Source organism: Amborella trichopoda, chromosome 13 (genome assembly GCF_054954075.1).
Source record: "Amborella trichopoda isolate Santa Cruz 75 chromosome 13, AtrichopodaSantaCruz75HAP2 v2.0, whole genome shotgun sequence".
Classification (NCBI taxonomy): Eukaryota; Viridiplantae; Streptophyta; class Magnoliopsida; order Amborellales; family Amborellaceae; genus Amborella; species Amborella trichopoda.
The window spans coordinates 52329487-52348821 of NC_142348.1; the positions used below are offsets into that span (position 1 = coordinate 52329487).

The 19335-nt window shown below is 34.0% G+C and overlaps 1 protein-coding gene and 2 long non-coding RNA genes across 5 annotated transcripts; 2 read left to right on the top strand and 1 right to left on the bottom strand.

Annotated features, from left to right (window-relative positions):
• Positions 1–2195: 2195 nt before the first annotated feature.
• LOC148779334 (uncharacterized) lies at positions 2196–6208 on the top strand. Of its 2 annotated transcripts, none has more exons than XR_016048555.1 (3): positions 2196–2375; positions 2523–2817; positions 3135–6208. It is a non-coding gene; the product is annotated as an uncharacterized LOC148779334 (long non-coding RNA). The 2 variants fall into 2 exon arrangements; XR_016048556.1 differs by having other exon boundaries at positions 2199–2375; positions 2523–2820.
• Positions 6209–7838: 1630 nt separating this feature from the next.
• On the top strand, positions 7839–13138 carry LOC148779335 (uncharacterized). The gene is made up of 2 exons (XR_016048557.1): positions 7839–7967; positions 12936–13138. It is a non-coding gene; the product is annotated as an uncharacterized LOC148779335 (long non-coding RNA).
• On the bottom strand, positions 11754–18482 carry LOC18445826 (Protein kinase superfamily protein). Of its 2 annotated transcripts, XM_020674504.2 has the most exons (8): positions 16917–18482; positions 15938–16042; positions 15690–15812; positions 14997–15167; positions 13382–13511; positions 12976–13185; positions 12032–12197; positions 11754–11914 (listed from the first exon to the last, which is right to left on the bottom strand). In XM_020674504.2, the coding sequence occupies exons 1-7, from the start codon at positions 17567–17569 to the stop codon at positions 12066–12068; spliced, it is 1524 nt and encodes a 507-aa protein (XP_020530163.1). In that variant the 5' UTR covers positions 17570–18482; the 3' UTR covers positions 11754–11914; positions 12032–12065. The 2 variants fall into 2 exon arrangements, with proteins under 2 accessions (XP_020530163.1, XP_020530162.1); XM_020674503.2 differs by having other exon boundaries at positions 11754–12197.
• Positions 18483–19335: the final 853 nt, after the last annotated feature.

Consider the following 19335-nt stretch of genomic DNA (forward strand, 5'->3'; position numbering starts at 1 on the left):
TTTCCTGTGAGGTTCAATTTTGGAGAAAATTGCACTGACCAATACTATATCTCAAGTTAGACTCTAATTATTGTTTATATTTCGAAACAATACTTAGTATTTATTAAGTGACTGGGTTGAATCCAAATCACTTGTTCTATTCAGTTTGGGAGAGAATTGCCGTATTCTCTTCTATTACTATTATTATTATAATAAGTTTGATTTAGCAGAATGAGCATAAGTTACACTTGGTCTCAATTTAAATAAATGTATGAATTGTTCCATAAGGGGAGGGATAAGCAAGGTCTCAATTTCAATAAAGGGAAAAGTTTATATAAAGTTGAGGCTCTAAACAATCAATTAAGAGCCTACCTAAAAACTTTCACTGAAAGATGTTGTTTTGATGCTGAAATATCTTCAAATTGATAATCTCGACATCAAGATGCATGAACATGATAAAAAAAAATGGATTTCAAGTTTTGGAAATAGTGTATTTTATAACGCTTTTTTGGACCGTCAATTTTCAAGATTTTCAAGTTTTTATAGATTTGTTTATCTACCCTATTTTTGAAGCTTTTAACTTTATAAATAAAAATGAAAAAATATTTTAAGGCTGTCACAAAAATTTATAGTATCAAAACCATATTTCTCGATACTATTTGAAGGTAGGTCTGATTTGATTGTTTAGAGCTTAGACTATATACAAACTGCAACCTTCAATAAATGTATGAAGTGTTTAAATGGGGTTGATTCCCTAAAATTCATTAAAAATTCGCTTTTTTTTTTTTTAATTTAAGTATTGCAGTTGAAAGATCTTCAAATGAACTGGAAAAGAATATTGACTTTTAGGAGAAACGAAAAAATTTCACTTGAATGTTTTATAACTTTGTAAATTTTTAAATAAATTTGAAAAATATATGTTTATACTATTTATGATTTTTTCTTTTATCATTGCAATGTAAAAAATTATATATGTTGATTACTTACCTTGTGAGACTTGGATTTTTAAGTATTTAGGTTATATTAAAAGTTAATATATTCATAGCATCGCCTTAAACTTGCGTTACGCACACATAGATACAAAAGCATACATATACATTGACATATTTTATTAGGTCCTCTGTATCAAATTCAAACAATTTAAGCAATGTTTTTTTCGCCTCTCATCATATTTACAAGGAGTCTAACGAGGTTCCCGATGCTTTGGTAAAGAAGAGTGTTTTTTTTCTCTTTATGGTAACTTCATTATTGTTTGCTACTAATAATAATTTCAAAATTGTAAAAACTAAATAAAATAATTATTAGAACTTTTATTGTGGGATTGTATACCTCGAGTATTGATTTGACTCTAATTGATCGTAATCATTCCGAGCTTGATCGATGATTTCAATGACATGCCCCACTATTGTGAAATGTGAATTGGGGATCGAAAGTGCTAACTTTTTAAGGAAAATGCTAAATAAGATATCAATCTTGTGCCCTAACTGATAATCTTTACCTCGTAATATATTGATATAGAATGAAGGATTTCAAATATAAAAAACAGTGCATCTTCCAACACATTATGTAAACCATCAATTTTCAAAATATTAATATTTATTGATGCATTCATATTTTTTCAGCTTTAAAATTCATAATTAAAAACAAAATAAAATTTTAAACCATTATAAGATTTTTCACTATGGTTACAAAATTAAAAAGAATTGTATAGACTGACCATTTATCTTTGGTACAGGATGGTCACAATTTTTTACAACCAACCGATGTGATGTGAAATCTGAATGCTTGCATGTCATAAAGTTTGAGAAGTAGTTTTTTGAATTGTGAGTTTAATCAATGAAATAAATGTAGTCACCGACTTTCATATTCAATGGTAAAAATTAAATTGTGAGCACTACAAAAGGTAAATAACTTTATTATATACTTCGTTTAATAATTTAAAATTTTAAAAGTTTAAATAACTCTGCAATTTCACTTGTAAAGGTAAGATCCCGCTCATCTATATAATTTACTTTAACTGTGGACTGTTAAGGAATTTGTATCGATTTGAGGGTATTTCAGGTAATCTAGGAGAAGCTTCTCGTGTTTCCGTCCTTTTCGCGGTCAGCATCGACACCGACTTACCACTTACCAAATCAATCTGGACCGTCCACTTTGGAAACTCCCAGCCGTCCATCTAATCTCTCTTATCAATAAATTAGGGTTTTCACACCTTCACAGCTCTCATTCCTTGCCATCATAGCTTCCATGCGTGACCGCTGTGTTATTTTCTTAGATCTATCTTTCTGGTTTTCTGAAATGGTGCATCTTTTTGTCTAATCGGTTAGGCCGATCGCCGATCTATCTTTTGGTGGTTGTTTCACTGTTTCCACATCTCTGTAACTCACTCTTTGCAGGTTTCGTCGTCCTCTTCTTATTCCGTTATATTTTCATTTGAAAATCATCTCTCAGTTCCGAGGATCCCTTCTTGTCACCCCCTTTTTGAACTTTTTGACGGAGGAGATCGGGTTTTAATGGGTGTTTCAAACTTTACTTCTTCGCAGATGGCGGGATCTGTTCTGTAAGTTGACGATTTTGGTTCCTGATCATGGCTTTGGGAGGTGGATTCTTTGAAGTGAAGGCTTTTGGTCCAGATCAGTTGTTGTTTTTGTGTAACTATGGGCATATTGATTAGATCTGCAAGGTGTAGGTTTTCTGATGTCTCTGAATGTAAGCAAGGTAGATCTGGAGAATCATAGGGTTTGTGACATGGAGGGACCAGGGTTTGTGATCCTGTGCGTCGTTCCATGGATGTAAGCGTGAATCTCGATACCCAGATGGAGGGTGAAGCAGGTTAAGGTGGTATGCTATTCTGTTTTTTGTTTTTTGTTAGGAGAGGGCGTTGCCATGGCAGGTGCGCTTGCATGGCAGCCCAAAAGCCTCAATAAAGTTATTTTTTCGTGGTTTTGGGGGAGGTTGCATGGGAGTTTATTAAATCCCGGGGCCTCTCCCGTGTCGTGTGTGCTCGTGTTCTGCTTTTTTTCTCTTTTGCTCTCTTTTGGTTTTTCCTTTTCTTTCGTTTTTTTGTTTCATGCACTTAGCACCACACCATAGGTTTAGATGAAATCCTGGTTGGGAGTTCGCACTTTTTCAATATCTGCAATTTCTGCAACCAGCAACCTGCGGCATCAATTTGAATTGAAAAAGAAACTGCAAAGGATGGTCTAATTGCCCTTGAAGCCACTCATTTTATCAATGAATCATTGGTTTTGAAGTTCCTTCAACTCATTTTATCAATGAATGAGTGGCTTCGAGGGTCCTTCAAAGTGCGTAGTTCTGGAGCATCATGTGTACTTGCGGCAATTATTTGGCAATCTCAGCAAAGGGTGGGTCGTAGCTATTATTTGGGAATCTCAACAAAGTTTGGGTCGTAATTTGCAAGGTATGGTCTAATCTTTAATCTGCGCACATTGTATAATTCGGTTTTATATTCTGAAGTAACGTACTCGATAATCATTGAAAATTCGCTGATGGGGGGGGGGGGGGTGGGTTAGAGGAAGTTAGTGTTAACGTTAATGGTGGACTATTTTTGTGGAGGACATCTGCAAGGCATATCATTTCGTCAATTCATTTTGTTAGCAATTTGGTTCATGGTTGAAGCAATAACCTTTTTGTTGGGGGAATTTGAATAGCATTAATACTGCATTGGGGTTATTAGTGTGTGTTTTAATGAAGTTATTGATGATTTATTTCTTTGATATTTTTAAAACTATGAATATTTTTATCTGGTTTGACGTTGGGTTTTTGTGAAAGAAATTGACAATTAATTTTTGTGGGGGCATTAGGCGAATACCTAGTCGAGTTGCATAGGAAGGCTATGTTACCCACTATAATAGGCCACTTTTTTTGTGAAAGTCGTGACTTTTTAATAAAAGCCTTGTGAATATTGGATTTATAATTCTTTGTTTATTTTGTGGGATATTATGTGACTATTTTTTTAGGGGACAGTTTTTTAGAATCTCAAAATATTTTAATATCGACTGATAAAATTTAAATTTTAAAAATGGTAAATGTCAAAGTTGATCCATGGAAATCTATTTTAATATCTACTTTTAAAATTTAAATTTTAAAAATGGTAAATGTCAAGTTGATCCATGGAAAATATTGAAAATGGCCTGTGTAGATAATATGTTTTAAATTGCACTATTCCTGTGACTAGGATCTTTTATTTTTCATGATCGTACATCTAGATGTCAAGATGATCACTCAAAAGGGTTGTTTAACATTCAAACTACCTATTCCGATGAGTTGTTGAGGTTGCATCCGTAGTTCTACATTATGTGGCGGTTTTTAGAGGTGCATCCGTAGTTCTACATTAAAAGGTAACATCTTTATATAACTTTTTATTTTTTTTATAAAAGATTTTCTTGTAATTGGAATTTGATGAAACTCTTTTCCTTTCTGTAAAAGATTTTGTTTTAATTGGGATTTGATTAATTAGTTTCATCCAATGTTGTCTTCGTTAGATTTAGTTTTAACAAAGATTTCTGTAACGAAAACACGCTGATATCCTTGTTTCTTAGTTGTTCTGCACTATCTCTATTGAGATGAAAACAGCCTCCGTTGTTCGACAGAAATGCCAATCAATATTTTTCATGTATTCATTGCTGATCATTACCTTATTTTCAAGGGGTGGGGTGCTGTACTTCGATTGTTTGAGGTTGGGACCTTGTATGACTGTCGGCGCTTTAGTTAGGATGAAGTTTTTACGAGACCTTGGCTTTACGCTCTCGCTCACTTTACACCGCTGTTCGTAAATTGCCCTCGGCAATAAAAGTCTATGACATATCGGTGATAGCAATTATATTCCAACACTTGTCAATTCCGACACTGTTACTAACATTTGAAGCTCGAAGAATGTGTAGATTTTGAGAGTACATCATGACATTTAAAATCAAAATAATTAGCTTAAATGATTAAGTGTGCTTTACACTATTTTAAAGCTAGATGTCTTCTCTTTTTTAACATGAGTAATATTCCATGACTAGATTATTGCTCTAAAGGTTTTCCATGGTTGGCTTCGGTATTTGATGAGTTGCGACGTGAGGGTTAACTTAGTTTTACAAGGCTGCAGTCCTATTTAACTATTTTCGTAGAGTGTTTTCTTTTGCCAGTTATGTATTTTGAGGCTTGTTTTGGACTGTTATGTACTTTATGAAGCTTTTTTGTACTTTGTGAAGCGTGGGTGATGGTGTGGTTTTGGGGTGATATCAGTACTTTTGTATGACCCCATGTTTGGGGAATATGTGGGTGTGAAAACTTGTTGATGAGGCAATTTTGAGTGTGTTGTTACTTCTAATTGCTTGTGGTTGCTGGTTCGCAATGTTATTCCACTGTTGGAAGAGGGAGCTCCAGTAGGTACGGGAAGCAAGGGAAAGCAACTTGAAGACTTTCATGATCTTCCTCGGTCTTTGAAGTCGTTATGGTACATTTGTTCGTTCAATTGGATTGGATTGTATTTGTTCGGGCCTGATCGAAATGAAGTTGCTGCATCAGGATTGTCCTGCGTGCAATGCAATAAAGCAATAAATCAAATGGATGTAGATTTAAGTTGCTCCGTCCTTGTAAAACAATTGATTTCCAGGCCGCTTCATAAGCTTAGTTTGGTGTCGTTTGCAATTCATTCCGTTGCTGTGCTGTGGGTGAATGTGCTGAGTTTGGCGAATTACTGATGACTGCATTTGACTGTCTCCAGTTGTGAATTTAGGAGGCATTCTTCTACTGTTGTTATCCACCAACATGCGGTAGTTTTACATGCTCTGATTTTGCAAGCTGTTGCTGATACTGTGCTACCATATGCTGAAGTAGTCCCTTCTGGATTTTTCTACCCCTGCTTGTTATCCATCATCAGGTTATCTCTTCATGCGGACTCCACTATCGTCCCCTTTCTCAGTTCATTCTTTTTAAATTCGTTTTTGAGTTTTTTTTTTAGGCTTCATTTCTTGTAGGTGAATTCTGCAAGGATGATTGCACCTTATATAAACTTTTTTCTTAGTGGTTGATCATCTTGAAAGATCAGATTGATCGCTATGTTTTTTATTTTTTTTGTTTGTCCTCTCTGAATATTAAATTAGTGATGTTTATAGTCTTGCATGTTTGCGTGTTTTTTTACAGCAATGTACTTATTGTTGTATTAGTGAGAGATGAAAACAATCTCTCATTGGAGAAAGGAGGGGAAAAGTTATCATGACCTGCTTTTTCTGTATTTTGTATGTTTTTTGGATCGATTATGTGAATTTGATGAGTGCAGATCGTGTAATATGCCGGTGTCTTTCAAGTTATCCCCCCCAAGATATTTTCCCTTTTTTAAAGATATTCAAAAATGGATATGGTATTTTTGTGCCCTGTATCTGCACATTGTCAAACGCAATTATGTTTTTAATGGTTATTCCGTAATTTCAAGGCGGGGGGGGGGGACGACTAGGTATTGTCAGGATTCTTTTTATGAAGTTTCCCTTTATTTTTATTTTTAAAATTTTAATGTTAAGCGGCCTATTTTTTTTTGTGGTTGAAATCTTGCATTAGTTTCATTTAAATACACCGCTTGGTATATCGCGTGATGCTGGATAGGTCAAAGGCTTTTTAGGACTTGATTAGATCTCTTTTTAAAGTACCTTTTTAAAGTGCCATTGGCAACGACGGCAGGATTTTTCCTACTCTAATTGTCACCAAGAAAATCCTTATCTTCCGGGGAGTGTATCTTCAAAATCAGTATACCTCTTTGGAGTATTTTATCGTGTTATTATTATTAATACTATGCTTATATTTTGTATACCGTATCGAGGCAAAGTGTGTTTTTAGTTGATCAATGTAAATATCTTGGGGAGCTGAGATTGTTTTGTTTTTTAAGTTTTCGTTACTGTTTTGACTATTTTATGATGTGTTTCTTAGGCCACAGATACTTGTAACCATCTCTCAGGTAAAAATGCGATGTTTACTTCGGATGCGTCCCTAATTAAAAATGCGATGCGAAGTATACTTTGGGTGCGTCACTTTAAGTTTAAAATATTTTAACCATCGCTCCTGAAAAAATGCGATGTGTAATTCGCGTGCTTTACTAAGTTTAAAAATATTTTAGTTTGAATTGAGTTTATTTTTGTTCTCTATTGTGAGTTTGGTTACTGGGAGTAGTCAAACCACTAAATTTAACATCCAAAGGTAGTAGTTTAGATTAATTTCGACTAAACTTTGCCCTAAATAGCTTACATTTTCCTTTATAAGTTGTCTGTAGAAAGGGTAAAAGTGATTTTAATTTTACTGCACCTATATTTTTTCATAAATTTGGGGATTTGTAGCTCATTGGTTGAGCGCTCGAAGCACAGATGTTTTGAGAGGTGGTGGTTCGAATCCGCCCTAATCCGTTTTCAAACGATGTCTTACAATTACTTGGTTTCAATTTTTTCGTTGTAGGACAATTGAGGCTAAAGAGAGTGAAACTGAAGTTTTTTCGGTTGTGATTAGTCTATGATTTGAATGGGATATACTTTTAAATTTTTTAAAGTCAGGATAATACTTAAATTCCTTTCCTTTTTTGATAAATGGAGTTATGCAATTTCAATGAATAGGACTATACAATGTCAATAGAAAAAGGGCAATTGTTTGGGGTTGGGGCATCTGAAAGTAATATTGTCTTAAATTTTTATTGATTATTCCGTATTCATGATTACCATATTAAAGAGTATCTGTTCTATAGAAATTAGGATCAAATTGTATTGAAAAAAAATATTTATTGCCAAGCCAGGTACATGTGCACATGCTAACGGTGTCTGGAAAACTACATTTCATGATACTATTGGAAGATGTGCACTACTGTTTTCTCGGGAAAGCTTTCTATCCCTGCGTTCCCCTTGCCTTGTTAGCTTCACTTCTATTATTGAGTACTCAATTGAGGGCGGCGAATAGTTAATGCTTTGGGTTTCGGAATAAATTTTTTGGTTGTCATGGTCAAGGTAAGTCAAATCCAGCAGATGATATTTACTTCTTTTGTATGTCGGATGAAAAAAATGCATTGATTACTTTTATCATTTTATTTTATAAATCTGTCTTAATATTCTTTGTATAATTATTTGTTAAAAAAGTTTAATTGTTGAAAAAGTTGAAGTAAAGTTGCAATAAGCCACACCACCTGTTTGGACAATATGAATTAAATACTAACTTAGATATCAGCATGGTTGTAATAAGCTACACCATCAGTTTATTTGGAGTGTGAATTGAATACTGATTTAATTATCAGTATTGTTGTAATAAGTTACACCGTCTATTTGGACTGTTTGGACAGCGTAAATTAAATCCCGACTTAGATATCGTCTTCTTGGTAGATGTAGCTGACAATTATAAAAGTTATCTTCTTCAATTGGAAGTTGTGACAATTTCTTCTTCAATTGGAAGATGTAGCTCACTTCAATATGTAACTGACAAATCTAAAAATCCGTTATTGGCGTTTTTAAGAATTTTCTGACTTGATTTCTATCATGTCTATTAATTTTGTTTAATATGTTCTTCAGAACTATTAAAGGTGATTTTAAACTGATTTAAACACTGTCCGTTCACTCTTTTCTGATGAATAACATGTTCCATTGATTTATTTTTTAGTTTATGTAAATTTAGGTGATGTATGAGACTATTCACTCAAAAGAACAAGCTGTTAAAAAAAATGCATGTACTTTGCTTTCTTGTAGAAGTATTACTGCCATGTGCAGGTGACGTAGATGGGATGGGAAGATTTTTCCAAACCGGAAGTTGCGGATCCAACATAGAACCAATGGATGATTATTTTCACGGAAGAAAATTTGAATTTTGAGTTTTCTAATACTTAGATCTTACCCTCGAAAGATTGGATGGTCTCTAATACTTAGATCTTACCCTCAAAAGATTGGATGGTCTCTATTTGTTCTTAAGACATTGTTTTTTCAAATACATAAGAGTGTGGTTTAGAAATTCTCTTTATTAAGGTCAGCTAATAGGTTTAAAGAAATTCTCTTTATTGAGGTTAGCTATAAAAGGTCATATCCCCAAATTTGGGGTCCTACAAGTATTTTCTCGATTGGGTTTTAACTGGGGAGTAATAGACTGTATGCTTTCCTAGAAGCATGAAATCTTTTAGGATGTGAAATAGGATGGTGATAATTTTTGTGAAAATTTTTAAAACATTAAGCAGATTCATGGTCCACCTATGATCATCCAAACTCATATTTGAACATCAAAGTAAATTTGTTTTATGTTTTCTAATATATATTAAAATATGCATAGAGCTATATGCCTAACCCATGTTTTGGACACTAAAAATGGGTGCAGAACTTCAAATGCGAAATCCATTATATTCTAACAAATTTAAAGAATTGGGTTTGGCGCTGCAAGTGCTGATTCTGCAACTGTTATGTGAAAAATGAAGATCTAACAAAAAAGAGACCTCGAGCTTAAAAAAATAAGAACATGAAACTATTTTACATTGTACAAAAACATAGAGGATGCTCACAAGAATTTCCCTGAAAATCATAAATTTCTTTACAATTTAGTATTTAAAATTGCCCTTGTATGACTACGATATTTATACATTTATGTGTTGCTCCGAACACTCAAAAGTATAACTATTTTTGAGAAGTTATAAACCTGTACGAATATTTATTTTTTATTTTTTTTATCTTGATAAAACTTGTATATTTACTCTGCAATACTTTGGAATATTCAATGGGGGTATCTTATGCATCTTTATTTGATTTCATTACCCATTATGAACTATAAGTATTCATAGAATAAATACTGCCCTTTCAATATCTCTTCCATTAATGTAGAATTATTCAAGTAACACACATTCTTTATGACATGGACGTTTCTATGTGGCCGAGCCCATATATATGTAGAAATGCGGGCTTCATAATAAATCTTTTTTTGAGATGGATTTTAAGACTTAATTTTTAAAGGCATGTAATCTTTAACATGCAGATCATAAATACGCAAAAATAAATAAATGTAAAAAACTAATTAATTATAGTAAGAAAACATTCGAACCATTAGTTTCCATTGCTTTTATATGGAAAACCTACTTGCATGCATCATGCATCTTTAAGATAGTTGCTTTACACTTTCTAGACCGCGTATGTAGAAATGCGGCATGAAACAATTTTCCTTATGACAATCCATGCTTTTGAAATCATGAAATATTTGTAGATTTAATTACAATAATTATGGCAGTATTTGTTGCATATATCGTGCCATTAATGCTGGGCATCTGTTGAGTGTCCATTGATCCATTCACCCTCATTTCTTCTCAAGATATAATTGCAACCATTGCATTCATATTATGTGAAGTGTGTTTTTTTTTTTTTTTATGTTTTCCCACATGTAGAATTGTTCGAAGCATAATTATTCAAAACCAATCGCAAATTATCTGAGTATTGTCTTTAAATCGGACAATTTGTATGTCAAATTTTGAAGAGTTTTATGAGCTATGAGGACTCGCATAATTGCAAAATAATATTTTTGAGAGAGTGATTGAATCAATCTTGATTGATTAGCATGTTTTCTCTATTACTTCATTTTACATAAGGTTGAGTAACAGAAATCACTATACCATTTCATCCAGAAATAAAATTAGGAATTATATTACTTTTACAGTTATGCTTCTCTCTCACTAGTAAATTAAATTGAATCACACAACTCTGAAAAATACTATTTCAAGATTGAGTATATTTCAATAATCTTACTTTAATATCACGCACATGTGTATCATTAGTATATATAAACCAATTCCATTATATGTGAATGATTAAGTATACAAGTAAATCTCATAATGGAATGATTAAGTATACAAGTAATAAATCTCTAACACTCCCTATCGAGGATACTGTAGCTTTCTTCCCTTGGAATGTATAATATTTGCTCCTATGCTACAAGAGCAAAATTCATTCGCTCCCTCTGTTGTATTACCCACTAAAGAGGATTCTCTTGATTTAGAATTTTGAAATCCACCTCAGAATTGCAAGAGGAGATTTATAAAAAAAAAAAAAAAAACAGAAGGTTTTAGCTCCTAAACAATTAGATGCGACCGGCCAAAATTTGACAGTCTGTGTGCAAACATATGGCATGTTTTTTATCAGGCAGATTTAAGGTACATAGAAGTTTTCTTTTTCTTTTTCCAGGCAGGTTTAGGCTGCATCTGAACAATCCTCTAAGCCAAGGTTTTGCCTAAGGAATCATATATCTTTTACTCCTAAGGGAGCACATAATCTTTTCAGTTACTCAAGTCCCTTTGGATTTTTTTTTTCCCAAATTTTTCTCAGGGATATCTTCATAAACATATATCAACATGACTATGTTTACAAGAAAAATCACCATCATAGCTTTTTTCCAATTAATTGGGATCGGCTACATAAATCATGATCCATCATTCTGCTTTGCTAAGGGTTATACCTTACGTGAAACCGTAAGTCCCCATATCATGTCTCGCTACTTCCAACCATGTTTACAAAAAAGTACAACGCAACAATCTACAAAAGGTATAACTTGCAGAAATATATCTCATGTTTTGAGCAATAATATCAGGAAGAGCCATTATTTATTTTATATCACATATTTGGTGAGAATTTCTAAGACAACTATGAAATTTCCTCAATGAATAATAAGCTTCATGGTTCGGACAGAATCAGAATAAGAAAAAGGAGATCAGGATATGTAACATAGAGACACAGACATGTTCTATGAAAGCATAGAGTCTGTAGGTCATTTCCATGAACAAATTGAACAAATGCTGCCATTTCATTCTTCCAAACTATCATTAAGAATTCAAGACTGTATAGCTACATCTCTTAGGTGGTAGGGTCTCTGCAAACTGCTTAAAGAACACTTTTACATCTGTAACATTAGGAATCATCCCCTGAGAGTCGCAATGATGGTGTGCCTAGAAAAGGAGGATGAAAAAGCACTCCCTATTTAACATAATTTTTTTTCTCCCTTCTAGTTTTTTTCTCTAATCAATGGTAATATACACATAAAAAATATGGACCATCTTACATACCATAATTGGGGCTTGAATGATTAACAATGGCTGCTCATCTCCACCTTGTCCTCTCAAGATTAGCAGCACTGCTATCTCCATGGGGTGAGAGGCCAAGCCTATTGGCTGCTGCTATAGGACTATCACGAGGAGGGAGTTGGGCTGCTTCTCGTGCTAATCGGTGTTCCTGCATGAAATTTGAATGGTTGATTATCTAAATTCGAATATAGTGATAACGAATTATTGTACCAAGACTGATTACCTTTAGTACAAATAGGAAATAATCATCACCAAACACATATGTGATGGCTAGGGGGTGTGCCATTTCTCCACACAAAATCTGAGGAAATTTCTCTTAGACTTGAGCATGGTCAATGGCACACGGCTTAGCTGCTCTCATCTGATGGCTAGGGTTCAGTGACTGGGACGTATATGTACCAAAGGTAGATGGACATATTGTATGCTGTCCCTAATGAGAATACACATCAAAGAATGCCTCAATTTTACAAAACAAAATTAGTTTGGAATATGATTAAGAGATCTCATTCTGTAGAAAAAAGGGATAATGCCCAAAAGGATCACAAGTAAGAAGGATGTCTAGTCTTTCATTTACTCTTTTTAATACTTCCAATCTGGCATTCATCCAGAATTGATGGGATATAGAAAATCTTAACCTTTAATTGAAGCCCAGCATTTTAATAAGAGAGATACATAGAAGATCTCTGTTGAAGTATTGGTATATTGTGCTACAAAGGTTCCATATCAAGACTAGACAGAGTTATGTAGTCTATTCGTCATACTTGGTAACAAATACTGTGAGTTTGATCTCTCTATATGTAAGATATTACTTCACCATATTTAAGATATTACCATTAATATGACCATTTTTATAGATGATCAACAATATTCAAGTTCTTATACTCAGATGTCATAAAGTAAAGCCTACAAAGATGAAGAGAAATTACCGCGCGAAAGGGGAACTCATCTGCTTCAAGCATGTGTATAACTTGTCCCATCATTGGCCGCTTCTGAGCATCCAAATCCACACATCGGAGACAGACAAGCAAAACCCTTTTCAATGCTCTCGGTTGTGGTTTTTCTTCAATCAATGGATCAACCACTTGTTCACCTCTGCGACTCCCTATCATCGCTTTAAACCAGTCTACCAGGTTCACCTGCATATGCACCATACTCTTAAATATCATCAAAATGGTTTCTTTTTATTTTATTTTATTTTTTATTTTAGAGGTAGTTCCACGGTACAATTGACGAAACAGTAAGAGCTCTCTCTGAGCCTTTAGCTATCCAATCAACTGAGAAAGAAATAAATAACTTTTTAATAAAGTAAAAACTTTGATAACTGAGAAATACCTCTCCAGCTGGTCTTCCATAATCAACGGGACTTCTTCCCGATATTATTTCCATGAGAAGAACCCCGAAACCGTAAACATCGCTGCTCTCGTTAAGCATTCCAGTGCTTGCATACTCAGGAGCCACATACCTGCACAAAAATAACCAGATGAAACTAAACTAGCATAAGGTTTCCGTGATATGTATGGATATGTTCTCCTTAACTATCATGTTCAATATCCATCAAACAATCATGTTTGGATTTATTGGGTTGGCTTAATAAGCAATCTCCTAATTGAAACATTTTACATTTGTCAAGGCTAAAGCACTCCAATCAGGGTAAGTTATTTAAGTATAACCAAATTTATTAGTAAGTGGCAACTAGCTGAATTTATTATGAGATTGAATACATTAAAAGAGATGGGATTTTAGGTTCACATGAATACTCCAGGAGAAAGAGTACACAAGGTCATATTGATTATTGAGTGTACAAGAATTGTAGTCTGCACAAGCACGAACTAAAGAGAAATAATTGAATACAAAAAGTAATACTTGATACATAAAGTGGAAAAAGTAATTTGGCAGAAAAAATAAGTTCAAGTAAACAAAACAAGAGACAAGTAAACAGATTTTCTCACATGCTTGTCACTTTCCAACTTAAATATTGGGAATAGCCGTCACTTATTTGATATGGCTCACTTGGTACAAGGGGCAGAAAAATCACAGAAAATCAAACATACAAATTGATTGTGCAAAATGAATGTAAATTTGTTTGTTACTTTTGAGAAAATTAAATGATCACAGAAAATTAAACATAAGATACTTCTGTTAGTTTGTGAGAAAAGGATGTTTAGGTGTGTGCAAGAAAGAGCAGCACCTTTCAGATGAAAGTTGAGAGTGAAAAATGAATTCAGTCACAACTGCAAGTGAGATCAAAACCTTAAAAAATTTACATATTCACATTTCCAATCTCTGCATCAACCAAATCCATTTTCTAAACAACACAATATTGTTTATCCTTCCAGAAATATATTTGCATTAAGTAAATCTGTTCATGAAACATCCCAATCTCAAAAGGCCATTTATATATTAGTGAAGGTGATAAGGCAATCCTTAGATTGAATCACTTAATAACATAATTAAATCGTTCCAAAATTTCACCAAAAAAAAAAAACCTTAAAGAAAAGAAAGAGATTAGGGTGTTGCTCAATCTGTTCAGGTAAACAACCCATTCTAATTCACTTAGCTTAAAGGAACTCATGTCATTTTACTAGTTTGACAAAACATGCTAAGCAAAACCAATAATGAAAGCCAAATAATACATTCTTCTGCTATACTTGTGGAGTTGCCCAAATCGACTCTAACTTTAAATTACAGTATTTATACGCAGAAACAATCTTTCCAAGTTGTTCTGAAAGGTACAATAACTACATGCACAACATACACCAGTATGAAAAGTGAATTATATATGTACGTTATTACTGGTCCTGACCATTTGAGAACTTGATGAGAATGACTATTGAAGATGATCAGAATTTAAACAAAAATGACTATGAAAATGTAGTGAAAACTTACAAGAATTAACATTAGAAATTCATGAAACTGATATGCTTCAAATGAAAAGTGCATAACTAACCCAAAGGTTCCCATAACACGAGTAGTAACAAAGGCTGAATCAGGTCCCAAAAGCTTGGCAAGTCCAAAATCTGAGACTTTTGAATTCCACCTCTTATCTAAAAGTATGTTGCTGGACTTTACATCCCTATGCACGACTTTAGGCTCTAAACCTTCATGCAGGTAAGCCAATCTGCAACAGGAGCAACAGTACAAGGTTGCATTAACCCCACACAAACATACACGCACACACACACACATAAAAGCTTGACATCATTTGAAGTAATATAATTTGAAGTAATATAATTTGAAGCTGATATCCCCAATTACCCGAACATTTCAAGGATTATAAAAATATTTCAGAAAATGCAAGGGCATATTTGAAAATATATCCCATGATTTTCATGACTTGGGTCACTTGCATCAAATATTTGGGTTGTTTGCGCCACTTCTATTCATTTATGGGTTTTCTTTTTTACATTAAGCAACATACCATAATAAAAAAGCATAAAGACAATGACTGGGTTTTGGAGGTCGTATCTGCGAGGTTCAATCACCCTATGGTTTAACTAAAAAGTCTGTATTTCAATCTTAGAACCCAATAACTTACCTAAATTAAGAAAGAAGAGAATTTCTAGAATCCAAAAGGAACAGCAGAGAGCAACTTTCATATATATTTCTCATTGTCCAACTCGTCAAATATCAAATATCATACCCTTTCGCTGTTCCAATGGCTATCTTCATTCGTATATCCCATGTAAGGGGGCTGGTTGGCCCAACATCACCATGTAACCATTGCTCCAAGTTCCCATTATCCACATACTCATAAACCAGCATCCTAGGTCCCAAAGAAAAAGAATTCCAATTGTATTAGCAACTGATTCTACTTCAATGATTAAATTTGAATATTCACGATAAATGATGAAAAATTAAAGCAAGCTAAAATAGACCATATAAGATTACCTTTGGGCACCTTCTGCACAGTATCCCATAAGCCCCACCAGGTTCTTATGCCTCACTTTGCCAATGGCCTCAACCTCTACTCTGAACTCCCTCTCAGCCTGGCCTCTGTACATATTGTGCTTGCAACAATAGCAGATTAGTTAGAAAATTAGAAGTCAGTGCGAAATTAATAGTCACAACACTATTTCTTTCTTTTTTAGAATGTTTTAACTTTTGTATCACTGCACTATTTACAATTACTCAATTATATAAATGTGTCAAATTTACTCAATTCAGAAAGGCATATGCGCACACACACACACACTCCTATTATTTTTCATGTCCTATCGATCTTCACAAAAGGATACAAAAAGTTTAGAGTACAATGTTGCCTCTGACTTGGGGAGCGAGCTAACCAGTAACTTGGAAAAAGGTTATGGGGTTCAAGTTCAAATAAGTCTTTAATCTTCTTTTAGCAATAGTGTTAATTCTTCAAATCTTAATTGGTTATTTCTGACCAATTAAGTCTGCTATCTTCTTCAACCAACAGCAATTGATGACACAATTTTTTAACATTGAAAAAAGTTACACAAATTTTAACACAATCTTCTTTGTTTATGAAGCCCTGATTTTCTGAATTGGAGTAGAATGCTCCTAATTTTTTTGAAGAGGGACTAGAATGCTTCTAATTGTAGGCCCTAAAATGTAATTGATTTCTCATGCGAACAAAAAATATTTAACTGGTTTTTTTCCAACACACACTCAGAGAGAGAGATCCCACTTGCTTCTGAAACTAAGATTAATACTCTCACTGTAATTGTAGGCCCTAAAATGTAATTGATTTCTCAAGCGAACAAAAATTATCAGTAAAATCACTTATTTCCATAAAAAAGGCAACTTTTCCCATAATTTGCGGTTAATTTTCACACCAAAAAAGATTTAACAAGGTTTAACAGAACAAAACCCATGACAAAAAATTTGGATAGGAGCCACCACTTACTTGTTGTTGAGGAGATTTTTAACTGCAATGACAGTGTTATCAGGAAAGACCCCTCTATAAACAACTCCATAACCTCCTTCTCCTATCACATTATCACTTGAAAAACCATTAGTGGCCACTTGAAGTTCTATCAGAGAGTACCATCTTCCCCATCCAAAGTTCGAAACATCTGAAACCGAAGATCCCTGCGTTCCACAAGACACATTGCTCTCTCCACTCAAAGGCCTACCTTTCTCTTCTCTTTCCTCTGATGATTTCTTCTCCCCTTTCTCCAAATCCCCAATGAAATCCCTGAATTTCTTCTCCTTCTTCTCCAAACCTCCATTAGAGCCCTTTTGATGATTCTCTGGTTCCTCATTGCTAGGCCCGACATTTTGAGCTTTCTCTGAAGACCCATCAGCCTTAACCTCTGTGATCTCCTTTGAAATCATGGGGATCAAACCAGAGGAGCACTTAACCAGTCTCCTCTTCTGCCTAGAAGATGTCCGTTTGCAAATAAAGCACACAATGAGTATCAGTAAGGTGGTTACAATAACACCAATGCTCACTCCTATCACCACCCATAGCTTGAGACCCAAAACTGAGGTTTTTTCAGAGAGCTTCTGGTTCAAAACACTTTGAGAGGGATCAGCGGTATGGGTTTTCCCCACCATTTTCAGATTAGAGGAAGTTATGAAATTTTGGAAATAGTGGGGGCAATGTAAGAGGTTTTACACCATGAATCTGGATTTTTTTTGAAGGAGTAAAGGTCTGATACTAATGGGTTTTTCACACCATTTACAGGAGGATAGTGATGGAGTGGGAAAATGTGAGAGAAGTTTTTGAGACAAGAAGAAAGAGAAAAGCCTGGTTTTCTGCATGGAAATTTGGATCTTTCATAGGTAAAAATGGCTTCTTTCTCTCTTGGAACACTAAATCTCTAGAATGGTGAAAATATGAGAGGTTCCATAGAATAAAATTGAGAAAAAAAAAAAGCTTTTTTCCAGATAGAGAACGACACTCTTTATAGGGACTTACAATAATATGGGTATTATCTGTTTTTTGCAGAGAAATGGGTTGATCTTAGTAAGAGAGTAAGGCTCTTTATAGGGGAAAAAAAGCATTTTTCAGAGAGAGAATGACACACTTTCTAGGGACTGTAACTACTAAGTACTAATTTATGGGCTTGGCTCATTTTTGCAGAGATGCTTGTAATATTAGTGAGCTTTTGAGCAGAGCGAGAGAGAGAGAGAGAAAAAAGTGGTGAGTGAATGTGGCTCCTTATAGATGCTAGATAATAACTAATGGGTTTTCCACAGAGAAAGATGGGTTCTTTTTTTTTTTGCAGAGAAATGGGTCTGATCTGAATGGGTTTTTAGCAGAGCAAGAGAGAGAGAATGGCGGAGCAGAGATAGATTTTGGAGAGAGATAATTTTAGAGAGAGGAAAACAAGCAACGGCTAGAATAAAGGAAGGGAGCGGAGGTTTACTGGTTATTAGGAAAAGGCCTCCTCTCTCTCTCTCTCTTGGAAAAGTGAAGGTTTGGAAGCAATGGGTCATGGTCGCACTTAACGTGCATAGAAGCAATAATGAAAAAGTTATTTTATTTGGCTTTTTCATATTTCTTTAATCAATCATGTAAGGAAATGAATCAAAACTTCTATAAAGTTCATAATCCATGAAGAGGACAAAAATATAAAAGAATTGAAAATATAAAATAGAGACAAATATTATTTAAGGGTTATGGCGATTTCTCACCTTCTCAAAATCGCCCCCAATATTACATAAAATAAGAAGTTTAATATAAAAGAATTTAAAATAGAAAATAGAGACAACCAAGGAGAATAATTATTTCAGGGAAATGGCGATTACTCACCTTCTCAAAATTCCCCCAATGAATGAAATGGCGATTTCTCACCTTCTCAAAATTCCCCGAATATTAAATAAATAAGAAGTTTATATAAGGTAGAACCCCTATATTAAAGAAGTATGTGCATCTCAAAAAACCACTAAAAAAAAGTTGTCCTAACTCTAGAAAATACTCAACTTGATCATCTTTTTTTTTGGTAAGTTATTCGAGGAGAAGGCCCCTCTCCGATTTTTATTAATAAGTAGAGAAGCAAAAGTACAACTCATAGTTTAATAAACTCTATTGTAGTGAGTTTGTGCAACATCAAATTTAAGATGTATGGATATGGAGAAAATAAGATTTTTAATCTAATAAGGCATTATCGGAACCATCAATTTTCAAAATTTTTAAGTGTTTATATATATATATATATATATATATGCTTGATATATATTATTTTTCAAACTTTAAATTTAACAATTAAGAATGAAAATAGATTTTGAAGCGACAACAATGATTTTCGGCACTTGCACTGCATCTCTTGTATTGCATCTTTCCAAATGGGTTAGAGGTGTGTCTTCCTTTGATTGTT

Bases quoted from the DNA above. Each gene is read 5' to 3' on its own strand.
- LOC18445826 (XM_020674504.2), bottom strand. From the start codon at position 17,569: ATGGTGGGGAAAACCCATACCGCTGATCCCTCTCAAAGTGTTTTGAAC. The intron at 16,043-16,916 runs GTAAGTGGTGGC...CAATATGTACAG, and splicing joins AAAAATCTCCTCAACAACAA to AGGCCAGGCTGAGAGGGAGT. The intron at 12,198-12,975 runs GTAATTTCTCTT...AATTTCATGCAG, and splicing joins ATGAGTTCCCCTTTCGCGCG to GAACACCGATTAGCACGAGA.